Here is a 15,028-nt window from a genome sequence, read left to right as displayed (position 1 = left end):
TACAATTATGCTCCACTTATATAAAGTTCATATTGATTCCTATTTCAATCTCTTGCCTCTCATTCATAGATACAGAAATTCACCAGAGAAGACGCAGCTCAGAATTAAATGGCCTCCTACAAAAAACACCTGTAAGACCTGTAGGCCCTGCGCACGTCCCAGAGGACACTAGAATGGTGAGTATGCCATTTTGAATTTCCATATCCTTAATGTTTATTTGTAAACAAATAAATGTTTGAGAAAATATGTTGAAAATAAAAAAAAAAATGTGTAGTTCAGACTCCTTTGGTTTGACAACCATTAGTACAAAGTTTACTGGTACTTGAGTAATTACATGTATCTTTCATATCATAATTTCCATCTCATCCTGTCCTCCAGTTATTGCTTGATGAGTGATACTCTATGCTCTCTTTGCAGGATGAATGAGCTTCCTATTCTGAAGCTAATGTTTCCAGCAGCTTTTGTCTGGTTATAACTCTTCTGTTGCCTTCTAGATAGACTTTTTTTGTTTATTTATCTAACTGTAATTTAATTTTGGAGAGAGATGTCTCCCCAAAAATTACAAGACATTACAGTGGCTTTTCAACAAGTGCCTTGTAACTCCTGCATTGTGGACCCTCATATTATGTTCGGGAGTCTTCTGTATCTGGTTTCATTCTTGAACTAAAAGCCTTGCTCACAGCTCATATTGGCTTAGCAAGACCAGCACTTATTAAGGGTGTGCAGCCTGTTGGCATGATTGCTGGCTTTGTTTTTGTTATCTGTTTCATTCTGAATCTTTTTTTGTAACAGGAAGTACCAAATTCCATGCAGTACCATTCTGACAGTTTAGAGTATACCATTCAGATGCTCCTGATGTTCATAATGACAACGCCCTTGTTTATTCTGCGTACTTAACTATATTTATAGCTCTAAATTAAATAATTATCTTACAAATTCAAAAGAATAAACAATGTCTATGTAGATGTAGATTCAATATAATGGAAGGAAACATTCCATGTGGGAAAAATTATACATAAATACAAAGATGAGGTGACTTACCGAACAAAAACGCTGGCAGGTCGATAGACACACAAACAAACACAAACATACACACAAAATTCAAGCTTTCGCAACAAATTGTTGCCTCATCAGGAAAGAGGGAAGGAGAGGGGAAGACGAAAGGAAGTGGGTTTTAAAGGAGAGGGTAAGGAGTCATTCCAATCCCGGGAGCAGAAAGACTTACCTTAGGGGGAAAAAAGGACAGGTATACACTCGCACACACGCACATATCCATCCACACATACAGACACAAGCAGACATATTTAAAGACCAAGTCTGCTTGTGTCTGTATGTGTGGATGGATATGTGCGTGTGTGCGAGTGTATACCTGTCCTTTTTTCCCCCTAAGGTAAGTCTTTCTGCTCCCGGGATTGGAATGACTCCTTACCCTCTCCTTTAAAACCCACTTCCTTTCGTCTTCCCCTCTCCTTCCCTCTTTCCTGATGAGGCAACAATTTGTTGCGAAAGCTTGAATTTTGTGTGTATGTTTGTGTTTGTTTGTGTGTCTATCGACCTGCCAGCGTTTTTGTTCGGTAAGTCACCTCATCTTTGTATTTATATATAATTTTTCCCACGTGGAATGTTTCCTTCCATTATATTGATATCATTAATTTGAATCCAACAATTACGTTTGTTATTGTCACTGTTGCATTTCGAAATCTTTTCTGTCGTCTTATTTTCCTCTTTCTGTTTTTGCCAGTAGTTTCACTTTGGTTTCACTTTGAATTCACCTTCTCCTTTTTACCGTAATCTGCTATACTATTTTATCCCGCCTATATATATACTCAATAATACGTAACCCACTTCCAAACCATAACCAAAAAAATTTTTTGCCGCTTTCAGCACTACCGCCGCTATAATATCCACCGTTTTCTAGTTCACAAACAGCTCCTTTCACCTTTTAAACAACCATTTCGGCCAGTTCTAATAACTTTCGCTTTATTTCCATCTCCGTTTTTCCCACACCACTGATCATTTTTAGCCGCTTCCCACAGGTTTTAACGCGATTATTTCTTCGTCAGACAATTGTTAGTCTCATTTTCATAATCTGCCACCACAATACCACTCCTTTTAATATACTACACGCAGTTTTTTCGAAATTTTCCCGAATTTCTGCGTCCTTTAACGTGTTTTGGCGGCAACAACCACCTAACCTTTTTGCACATCGTTATCTACCAACCCAAGTCCAACATAGCCCAGCTGTAACCAACACCTTTTCGCCTTTTTTCATTCCAGATCTCCTGTTTCTTTCCGGTTCACCTTTATCTCTCCCCATATATTTTTATTTTCATTTTCATTTCACCTCATGTTAACACTTTCCACCTTCTAATACCATGTCACCCTCACAACACCCCCACAATGACCCCATTAAGTTTTATTTACATTCCCTCCGCAAACATGCCTTCGCCCTAGCCAGATTACACTCCCATATTCTATTTTCTCAGGCTTGTCTGACATTTGGCATCACCCCCAAAGGCCGGTCTTTAAATATGTCTGCTTGTGTCTGTATGTGTGGATGGATATGTGCGTGTGTGCGAGTGTATACCTGTCCTTTTTTCCCCCTAAGGTAAGTCTTTCTGCTCCCGGGATTGGAATGACTCCTTACCCTCTCCTTTAAAACCCACTTCCTTTCGTCTTCCCCTCTCCTTCCCTCTTTCCTGATGAGGCAACAATTTGTTGCGAAAGCTTGAATTTTGTGTGTATGTTTGTGTTTGTTTGTGTGTCTATCGACCTGCCAGCGTTTTTGTTCGGTAAGTCACCTCATCTTTGTATTTATATATAATAGATGTAGATTCAGCTGCAGATAAATGGCAAGTGTTGTACAAATGCACCTTAAAAATAAGAAACTGTCACTACCTTTCAAACTTTCACTCTTCTTCTGACTGGAGTAAACAAACAAACACACACACACACACACAAAATGTTTACCTCCATTGTGTGTGTGTGTGTGGGCGCGCGCATGCGCGCGCGTGTGTTATAGCTAGAATAGTTTCCTGCCTGATTTTGTCATATTATTTCCATTACTGCAAACTTTAAACAAATGATGTTGTACAATGTTCTGAAAATGTATTGCTTTTGAGATTGTGTGAATAAGTTAATCCTCCTCATCTGCACTTTACATGTTAGGCCATTTGTGGTCTGTAATGGTTCCATTCTTTTTCTCGGCCTGCAAGGATCTCGTTTCACTTTTGGTTTAGAGCTCTTTACTTGGGAGTGTTCTCTTTGAATCCATTCTTTGTAGACATTTATTCCATTTCTGTTTACATCCAGTTTTTCTTTCACACTCCAAATTTTCAACTCCTTTTGAATATCTTCTTTTGTATTTTATCTATTCTTTTACATCCCTTCACCACTCTAAGAAATCTCATTTCTATTCCTTGTATTTGTTTTTCTTGCTTCCTATTCAATACTTTGCAATTTACTTTCATATAATAGGGCTGGCAGTGTGACTGTTTTATAAAACTTAAGTCGTGTTTCTTTCTGTGTTTTGTGGTTTAAAGCTATATTAATTGTTCCATAGATACTTCCAAATCTATTTAGTTTAATCTACATATCTGCTTCATGTTCATGTGTAGTTAAAATATTTTACTTGATCAGTTTGTTTCCATTAACTACTATCTTAGATCCCACCAAATATTTTTCCCACGCTGTGCCATTGACTTAGATTTACTGTAAGATATTTTCATATGATACTCCATACATATTTTATTTAGTTCATAAATTCCTTTGTGTAATTTATTTTCTCTTGAAAAAATTTGTGTAACAATATTATGAAAAGGAAAGTTGCTACTCGCCATGTAGTGGAGATGCTGAGTTGCAGTTAGGCACAACAAAAGGACTGTCACAGATAAAGCTTTCGGACAGTAGAACCTTCATCAAAAATAGGTGACAGACACACACACACACACACACACACACACACACACACACACGCGTGCGTTTTTGATGAAGGAAAATATGTCTCTTTGTTTAAACTTATTCTGCTTTTTAATAACTATCGTACAACAAAAAGTGCATTAGTTGTTGATCGTCCCTTTGTAAATCTAATCTGTTCTTCCACTAAACATTCTACTATTGTTTTCAGATCTGTGTTTAAAATTCTTGCATAAAGCTTATATACTGTGTCCAGTGAGCTTATCACTCTGTAGTTTTCACATATATCTTTTTCCCGTCTCTTATATAATGACATTACTTTTTCTTCTTCCGGTTTCGTGGGACATCTTTTTGCTTCCAGCACATGTTAAACAAATGTAATGGTTTAAGGTGTAGTGATAATCCTGAGATAATTTAATCCTTATGTTTATCTGTTTGTTCAGAACATATGGTCTCAAAAATTAATCGCTGATTTATGTGTCTGCATTTTTTTTCTTTTTTTTTCCGCTAACTGAAACTTTGTACCAGGAAAATAATTATGCCTCGTAAATGAGCATCAGTTGGTAGGTCTACCAACCAAGCACGAAAGAGAAACCAATCACATGCTTCTCAAGGAAGGGTGGATTACGAAGAAAGAATGAATCAGATTATTTACAGATTACTTATTCAACCGCATCAGAACTGGAAGACCAATTCATAGCTGATCGATTGCTTGCTTTGAATCAGAAGTGAAATGCACAGCTATAAATGTAGCTGATCACTTAGGAGCTACTTGACAATGTGCGTTGGAATCAGAACAGCAACAAACAGTTAAGGTGGACGCAGAACATTTCTGTGCTAAACAATCTCGATCGACAGCTTCCATCCAAGTTTAGACATCAGCCACATGGATATTGTGGTGCATGAAACTTATACCCTGAAGCTCCTTGAATGTGCTGCAGAAATTGCAAAACTAAAATTCTGACTTTGCGTATGCCACCTGATCCTCTTCCGTCAATGCTTTCACACAACCCTACTGATTCCAGACATTTTATGTAACAGATTTGCAAATCCAATTTGGCACTCCAATGATACTGTTTGGAGCCAACAAATTATTCAAAGACCAATATATGACAACTTTGAACATTCAAGTGTAAATATGTTATCACAAAGGATCAAGTCGTCTTGCTCCCAGTGTTGAACATAAATTTCTAAAAATTTACTTCTTGTGCAATAATGATATGCAAGTTCATCAGCAGTGTGGCACGATTCCAGACACCAAACATAATATATTATCTACTTTGCAAATTCTTTTGCACTGACTCAGTCCCTGACAAAATTGTTCAAAACGGCAGTTGAACATATGCCAGCAGATAATTATACAACCCATATAAGAACTGATGAAACACTAATTACACAGCATGCTAAACACTACAACACACCTACCATCAATGAATTAACTATTGTTATGAATGGAGAACAATGTGATGCATATGATGTAATTGTACAGCAGTATAATAGCACAACTGTACATGTCACTGAAACACATCAATTTTATGATGTGTCACAGTAGCCCATAATTTTTTGGGAGGGAGAGGACGTATACCACTTTATTATTATGCAAACTAACCCAACTACAGATAAGTGCATTCATCATTACTTGCACATGTTTCAACATATAAAACCAAAACGCTATTCTTTCATCTGATTCACATTTTTCTAATTGCTTCTTCCCTCTTAGTCCTTCTTACAGCTGATAAACTTAATAAAAAAGTATCAGTATTGAATTTTCATTCATATTGCAGAATGATACATCAAAATGAAACTAATCATATACTGCAATGCTGTCAGTTGTTTCATCAATACATGATGGACATGTATGCTTTCAACTGAATCTGAATGTCTCCTCTTCTTTTGATTAAATCAAAAATCTTTGCATTCTGAGGAATACACTCATTTATAAGGCATGATTCGAATGTTGGAAACATGAGTGACATTGGACAAATGGTGATATTTCCGTTGACATTCACTGGCGGTCAATGACACATGTACGAATGTGCACAAGATGCCATCATATAAGTGTGTTCATGTGGATGTCCCAGCTTATCCATCACATTCACATGCATCCAGCCTGGGACAAGATGATTGACATGATTTTACTGCTCACCTTTTCAAACCAAAACTCACTAAATTGATGGATTTAATTGTGAAGCATCACATTTATTGTGAAATTCAATGCTGGATGTATGCCGTGGAGTGGCAAAAGAAAGATCTGCCTGTTGCAAACAAAAATACATTCAGCTCAAATTGATGATGTAATTATTGGAGAAATACCAGATTATGAAGGGGATTGATTGTTGTTCGATATTGTCACCAAACATGTGGTGCTATGAACCAGCAATCATCACACATGCATGAAAAAGTATATGAAAGAACTGATTCACGAAACTGACACTGGTGATACTGGCTATCTTCAAAACTGATGCTGTGATGGAGATTGCACAGCTCCAATCAAAATGAGAAATGCCAATACCAAAGCTGACAACATATTGATTTTATCATATTCACCTTTGTTATCAAAAACATTTAAAGCATATATAAATGTGGAATATTGCAGTTTGATAAAACCAGTAAAGAACATATGCAAATATATGGACAAGGTAGCGATGTGGCAGTACTCAGAGTTAATAATGTGGATGTATGCATAGGTGAAATTATACAATTTCAATCTCGTCGATACATCAGCAACAGTAAGACACTGTGGCACATTTTGAGTTTCCAAACTCACAGTCGGCATCCCAGTGTTGTTCATCTTAGTGCTCACCTTTGAATTACTAGGAACACACATCTTATCGCTGTATTTCCTATTCTTCCATCTAGCAAAGTATGTATCCGGAGTGGTTGCAAGCGGGTACCTAAGCCTCCAATGATCTTACAGTTTTGTATCGGCAATGTCGATAACTCTGTCATATGGGATAGCCATTTAAATAAATTGTTGGAGATCACATTTATCGAAGTTCTGGTATCCAAGATTACTCTGATTTGATTACTTTGTCCTTGATTTCTACATCATTATATACAGGATTTTACTTACTTTCAAATCGCCTCTGTCTGTTTCTGTCCTGCTCATAATTTCTTCTGCTGTTCCATACAGTTTGTTCCATTGTTGTGACCTTTATTCATATTGAAATTACAATGAAATCCAGACCATTAGCTACTTACAGGCGTTGATAAATATCAATGGGGACAGTTGAAAATGTTTGCCCCGACTGGGACTCGAACCCAGGATCTCTTGCTTACATGGCAGACATTCTGCCTGACTGAACCATCAAGGACACAGAGGATAGTGTGACTGCAGGGATTTATTTCTGGCATGCTCCTCGTAATATCCACATTTCCAACTTACTGTCCACACACTATACTCATGGCAGTCAGCCTACCAATTCCCATAAGAGTTTGAGCAATGTGAGTGCATCTGCACTGAAGAGGATCATTGGCCAGTAAGCCTTATTTATATGAAGACGGTATCTGTTCTTTTGGACACACCTTGCAGCTCTCGAAGAATGAAATTACAATGAAATACAGACCATTAGCTGCTTACAGGCATTGATAAATATCAATGGTGGCAGTTGAAAATGTGTGCCTTCACTGGGACTTGAACCCAGGATCTCCTGCTTTCTTCATGGCTGACGCTCTATCCAACTGAGCTTACCAGCCAATGATCTTCTTCAGTACGGGTGCACTCACATTGCTCAAACCCTTACGGGAATCGGTAGATTGACTGCCGCGAGTAATGAGAATAGTGAGAAGGGGCACTACAAATGTAGAGTGTGGACAGGAAGTTGGAAATGTGGGTCTCATGGGGAGCACGCCAGAGATAAGTCCCTGCAGTCGTACTGTCCTCTGTGTCCTCAATGGGTCAGTCGGATGGAGCATCTGCCATGTAAGCAGGAGATCCTGGGTTTGAGTCCCGGTCAGGGCACACATTTTCAACTGCCCTCATTGATATTTATCAGTGCCTGTAAAGGATCTAATGGTCTGGATTTCATCGTAATTTCATTCTTCGAGAGCTGCAAGATTACCAATGGTATCTGTTCTTTCGGACATGTCTGAAAAAGGGTATTATTCGTGTTGGTTCAATTAAAATTATCCATTTGTCTTCCATTCATTCTTCTGTTATTATAGTTATAAGCTCTCTGCCTATTTTCCATTTGACAGGATTTATTGTAATTATTTCATCCTCTTTGTTTGTAGCAAATTGATTGAATCCACTGCAGACATGAATTATTCCTCATTATCTTTTGAAACATGCAGCAGTTTTTCCCTGATCTCCATCAGAAGCTGAGCTTTGATGATCACTATCACACTTTGGTGATCTATTGGTTGATCTCAATATCTTGCTTTATTCAAATATTTTTTTGAGTATCTCCTTAACTTTGCATTTCAGTAAGAGAAGGGTTCCGGGTTATGTACTTCCTTCTTCAATCCCTCCTGACTGCCTCTTGATCACCTGATAAATATGACAGGATTTAAAGTCTTCTTTTCTACAAAAAATATTTGGAATTGCCTACGGTTTAACATTTTCTCTTCCATGATAGATCTGGTATAATCATTCGTAGGTGACTTACTTCCATACATATGTTCATTTGGGCTTGTATCTGGGTACTGCTTATCAGCTCCATAATTATATATTGAGCCCTGATTTCTACCTTTAGATCTCCACTCTGGGCTGGCTTCCTTTCTTTCTTCTGTAGCCGCCTCCTGCAGTTCTTCAATCCTTTGAGTGCACGTTTGCAAATTCTGTGTAACTTCTCCTTTTTATCTTTGGAACTTGGTTCCTATCTGCTTGCAGACTTCCTTCAACGCTTGATCTATTTGGCGATATAATGGTAGGCCTTCACTCACTGTATTCTCTACTGCTTCCTTGATTCCTTTATTAACAGACAATATCTCCTGCTGTTCCTTATCCACTGCCCAGTCATCTAATTGTTGCTTAAACTGCTGGGTTTTTTCTTGGAACTTTTGTTCCATTCGTTTATTGGTTATACCCTTTACTTTCTCGGCTAACTCTGCCTGTTCTGGAACTAAATTTCTCACAGTGGTGGTCAGATTTGTTACTTTAGCCACTATATTTGCCTGTTCCACAGCTATGGTTCCTACATTTGCAGAAATATCCACCTGCGCAGCTGACATATTCGCTAGTTCAGCAAACAGTTTCGTCTGAGTAGCAGACATGTTGGACTGTTCTGAAGCTAAATTCTCAACTGTTGTTGAAATATTCACTTGCATAGCAGATATGCAAGACTGTTTCAGAGCTAAATTTTCAACTGTTGTTGAAATATTCACTTGGGGAGCAGATATGCGAGACTATTCTGAAGCTAAATTTTCAACTGTTGTTGAAATATTCACTTGCATAGCAGACATAGTCATTTGAATAGCAGACATGTGATTCTGTTCGGCAGCTAAACTAGTTACGGTATTCATCAAAAGTTTCATTTGATTTAAGAGCTCAACCATAGGATCCTTGGATTCTCCTTGGTCAGCATCTACCGTTTGCCCTAGGTTTTGTTCATTACCACTGGGTTGCACATTTGCTTCCTGTTCCCTTTGCATTTTAATCTGTGATCTGGTATTAACTATAAGAGATCACTTGTTCACTATTCTTTTAATTACTTTACTCTTGGTGCAATTTAGCTTTACCCCACTAAAATACACATCAGATTCTGTACCCCAGAATATCTCTCCACATTTGTGAATACATAAAAAAACACATATCACTCTGCATGTAATAAAACATATAATGACTAAAGCTACAAATATTCCTAACCTAGTCATTACATACAAAGACCAGACTAATGTGTGCAATGAGTTATCATGTCATTCTTGTGCTTGCCTTTACTGCGGAGTACAACTGAATGAAGTTCATAAAAACATAAAATATGCATTTATCACAACAAATCACAATATATACACTAAATACATGCAACTGAATCATCATGTATTAATTTGTGTTTGGCCTGAAATAGTTGACAGTGTCTATGTTTCACTCCTTGTAGGTCCTGTCACGTTTTAGCCATTTTTATAATATTACTGCTCAAAAGAAGAAATTAATGTTTTTGAATTTGGTAATATTAAACTCATTGTTATTAAACTAGTGTGTGTAGTGTCTGTTTGTATCTCTGTGAAGGACTATAACCCAAACGGCGTCGACTTCTCCCACAGCGTACATAATTTTGTACACATAGATAAGCTACTCGCATGGTGGAGAAGCAGCTGCCAACTCTGATGGTTGCCTGTAAAATTCTTGAAATGTAAGAGAAAGAAAACTTCTATAGGATCTTCTCGAATTGGAACACTGCCATTCACATTTGGTCATTCGATGATTGTCTGTGAGTGAAATGAGTTCTTTTTAGCACAGAAAACTTTCTCTGTGCTTTTGATGGTGTTATTGAAGCAGGTTCTACAGCGAACATCGTCCACCGAATGTTCAAAGTCCTGTACAAGCTTGTAGTACATAATAGTTCATTACAGAAACCTTTGATCAAAATTAAATATGTGCAATTACCTTTGAAATTCAACAGACTGTATTATGACCATTACTAAACTCCACATTAACATTACATAATGCTTGTGAATTTCAGAAGAACACAAATTATACAATATGGTGGCAAACAATGACTGTTTCATTGCACACACTTCCTACATGTCCTCTCATTATCCTGTCTCGTAACAAAGTCCAGTTACATTCCGATTTTATTACTTTTCTTCGCTTTCCATGGAGCAATGCTAAGCCAAGAAACAAATATTTTGCTCACGCAGGCGAAACGCACCACATCGCAATGTATATTAACTTTAAACCAATAACAATAGGAAGGTCATTGACCTGATCAGCTGATCTATCCACTATTTTTACTGGCTAGCACAGGCTAAGGACTATTATACCCTCATCAGTTTGCTGTTAGCTAAAATACACTCTCAAAATGGAATTGTCTCTTGTGTCATCAGGTATTGCAGCTACATTATTGGATGGTGGTTGGACATTGCATTTGGTGTTCAAGCTGCTTTTGAGTATACGTTTTGGGGAGGCTCAAAATTTAATATTTATAAACAATCTGGCATTGTGAAAGTATTCAACATTTGTGTATTAATTGTCTTGGATGACTGCACTATGGCCCATAAGAAATTGGTTGAAGTGTGTAATCAAACTCTGTGAGATTTATGAGGAAATACACTGCTGTTTGGTGGAGCTGTCATTTTATTAGCAGGTGGCTTCCAACAGACTCCTCTATCACTCATACCACAATCAACACTAGCTGTTGGATTCAATGCTTGCCTTAAGGCATCACATCTTTGGTGACGGGGATGTCCATAAACTCACATGTAAGACCATTATGTGGATACGTCTAAGCAGAATGTGCCAGTCATATTTTCAAAACAGCTCTTGGACATTGGTAATAGAAAAGTTCTAGATAATGCTGTCGCAAAATATATTTCATTTCCATTAAACTTTTGTGTAATTTTTTTCTCAATTGAACAGTTAATTGAGGAAGTTTTCCGAAAAATTGCCACAAATTACAAAAATCGTCAATGCAGTCAGCTATACCACCCATGAACAAATTTCAGAAGAGTCTGTCTCCTATTAATTGACTGACAGTGATGTGAATGTGGATTATATTTTAAACTGTCCAATTGAGTTTTTGAATTTTTCTGATGTCTCACCACATACATTGTCACTCAGATTGGGACACTAATAATTCTTTTTGTGCAAAATTAACCCACCATTCAGTGGAATGAGGCTTAATGTCAACATTCTTGGCGTGCCACTTGTGAATGGAAAGTCAGATAGAGAAGATGTGCTGATTCTACGTATTCCTACGATTCCCGTCAACATGCCATTCCATTTCAAAAGACTACAGTTCCTATTTGCCTAGCATTCTCAGTGCCCATCAACAAAGCACAAGGACAATCACTTCAAATGTGTGGATTTAATCTGGAAAATCGATGATTTTTACATGGTCAGTTATATGTTGTATGGCCACAAGTGGGAGAACCAAAATATTTATTTGTTTTTGTACAAGTTGGAAAGACCAAAAATATTGTATGCCCCAAAGCACTTGAATCAACTTAGTCACATATAATGCAATGATGAAGGAATCATTGTTTTATTTATTTTCTACATATATAAGTGCCTGCTTCGTTTATGTATATCTATTCCCAATAAATTACAAAATAGCTTAAAGAGGCATTGCAATGTTTGCCAAGCATTAGCTAGTAAGGAATAAAATTATTATTTTTAGTATTACAATTCTAAATATTCAGAGCTGAGATGATTACATCTGCCATTTATCTTGTGTAATGCTTTAGAATGCATACTGAAACTTGAAACCCTATACTGAACCATCACCAAACACAGTGAGGGCAAGGAGCAAATCAAGTGATTGTAGTTTTTAGGTAAAAAATACACTTACTTTTCTTATGAGTGTACTATATTTTCCATTCTACACTCTGATACTTCATCCTTCATGTCTGTCTCCCGAAATGTAGAACTAATAGTTCCAAAAGTGAGTATAAGGTATCTACTTTTATGTGTTATTCATGTTCTAAATGTAAGTACTGGCCAGCAATTCTGTCTCTCATAAAAACAATGATAATAATAATAATAATAACAATAATAATATTTATTAATTATGAAATATGCCAGCCAGAGTGGCCGAACGGTTCTAGGTGCTACAGTCTGGAACCGCGCGACCGCTATGGTCAGAGGTTCGAATCCTGCCTGAGGCATGGATGTGTGTGATGTTCTTAGGTTAGTTAGGTTTAAGTAGTTCTAAGTTCTAGGGGCTGATGACCTCAGAAGTTAAGTCCCATAGTGCTCAGAGCCATTGTCAAATACAATCTCTAGAAATAATGCAGTTTCAGGACATCATACAGATTATTCTTCTGAATACGAGATGTGGCTATAAAATAACGGCACTGATGCTCTCACAGAGTAAGTACACACGCACCAAAGATAAAGAACAAATAGCTGTGAAGTATGAAACCTTCTCAGTCTAATTTGGCATTTCTGATGCGGTAGACAAATCAGTGTGGCCATGGCCCTCATTTGTGTAAGAGATGTTATTTTGTTTTGCTGGAAAAATGATGAGTGTAATAATAGAGCAACAAATTGTTTTGAAGTTTCACATAAAACTGGGAAAAACTGCTACTGAAACCTATCTTGTACTGGAAGAAATGTATGGCAAAGACTGTTTTTCATGTATGTGAGTTTCTGAGCAGTTCAGGCATTTCCAATGTGTCCAAAAATATATTGAAGATGACTCGTGTCGAGGATGCCCTTCAATATCAAAAATGGGAGAAAATATTTAAAAAAGTATATAAGTTGATTTTGTCCGGCCATATTTAAGTAAGGAAAGCGTTTCTGAAGAAGAGAAATTTGTTAACATCCAGTATTGATTTAAGTGTCAGGAAGTCATTTCTGAAAGTATTCGTATGGAGTGTAGCCATGTATGGAAGTGAAACATGGATGATAAATAGTTTGGACAAGAAGAGAATAGAAGCTTTCGAAATGTGGTGCTACAGAAGAATGCCGAAGATTAGATGGTTAGATCACATAACTAATGAGGAAGTATTGAATAGGATTGGGGAGAAGAGAAGTTTGTGGCACAACTTGACCAGAAGAAGGGATCGGTTGGTAGGACATGTTCTGAGGCATCAAGGGATCACCAATTTAGTATTGGAGGGCAGCGTGGAGGGTAAAAATCGTAGAGGGAGACCAAGAGATGAATGCACTAAGCATATTCAGAAGGATGTAGGTTGCAGTAGGTACTGGGAGATGAAAAAGCTTGCACAGGATAGAGTAGCATGGAGAGCTGCATCAAACCAGTCTCAGGACTGAAGACCACAACAACAACATATTTAAGAATCTAATTGATGGCTGAAACTGTAGGCAATGACAAAGAATGCATAAGGCAAATTCTACGTAACTAATTTAAGTGAGAAAAGTGTGTGCAAAACTGGTACCAAAAATTTTCACAATCAAACAAAAAGCAGCTTGTGAAAACGTTTGTACTGACACTTTGAATACCATTGAAAATGATCCTAATTTCTTAGAAAGGGTGATAACATGTGACAAATCTTGGTTTTGTTCTTATGATCTAGAAAATAAGCACCAATCTATGCAATGGAAGAGCCCAACTTCACAAGAGCAGAGAAAGTTCAAATGATCAAATCAAGATTCAAAGCGATGATGATTGCTTTTATTGATATTCATGGAATTGTGTATTTTCACTCAGTTCCTGAAGTCAAACTATTAATCAACATTACTACCTTGAGGTTCTTGTTCAGCTTTGTGAGAAAATAAGGAAAAAAGTGATTCAAATTCTGGAAGAACAAATCATGTGTTCTGCTGCAAGACAGTGCACTGACTCATACTGTATTGTCTGTTAAGATGTGTACAACATCCCAGTGTTGGACCACCCACCTCATTCACCTGATGTAGCACCATGTGTGTTTTTTTTTTAATTCTCCAAGTCAAATCAGCATTAAAAGGAAAGGAACAAGATTTCAGTCCGTTGAAGCAGTGAAAGAAAAACTGGCACATATCATCAAAGAGCTCACAGGGGAAGACTTCCAGCACTGTTTCCATTAGTGAAAAATTCACATGGATCGTTGTAGGGATAGAAAAGGTGTGTATATTGATGGTGACAATAATTATTTATGTATGTTTTTGAAAGGAAGTGTTTTACAGCAATTGTCCCATCATTTTATTATAGTCACACCTTGTATGTTAGTTTGCAAATTAAAAGCTAAAGATTTGTGTATAACAATAAATTTCACATTTTAAGGCATTTTACATTTGTTAGTAAATGAATGATGGTGCTATAAATATTTTTAATCATTAGATCACTTATGAATTACCTAAAACTTGTCATACTTACAAAGTACTTTTCATAAAGAGAATGAACTCATTAGGGAATAAAATTCTTTTTAGTTATTAATTAAAATTCTTTTTAGTTGTCTTTTAACTTGCTAATTGGAAGGGCTGTGAGGTATTTTAATACACAAAGACAGCACCCATTGCATTGTTAGAAGTAATGAGATGTTCACATTTATTAATGAATCTGGCTGGAGAGGA

The 15,028-nt window shown here is 37.0% G+C and overlaps 1 protein-coding gene across 2 annotated transcripts in view; it reads left to right on the top strand.

The window, feature by feature from the left end:
* The window catches only part of LOC124802746 (mitogen-activated protein kinase 15-like), a 202,165-nt gene that overhangs the window by 185,491 nt on the left and 1,646 nt on the right, over positions 1-15,028 (top strand). For both annotated transcript variants that reach the window (XM_047263729.1, XM_047263730.1), the window contains one exon: positions 70-176. In XM_047263729.1, the coding sequence (XP_047119685.1) occupies positions 70-176 (107 nt within the window). The remainder of the gene's footprint in view (positions 1-69; positions 177-15,028) is intronic.

This window comes from Schistocerca piceifrons, chromosome 6 (assembly GCF_021461385.2).
Source record: "Schistocerca piceifrons isolate TAMUIC-IGC-003096 chromosome 6, iqSchPice1.1, whole genome shotgun sequence".
Taxonomy (NCBI): Eukaryota; Metazoa; Arthropoda; class Insecta; order Orthoptera; family Acrididae; genus Schistocerca; species Schistocerca piceifrons.
Note: the sequence above shows the minus strand (reverse complement) of the source record. Positions and strands in the feature narration are given on the sequence as shown.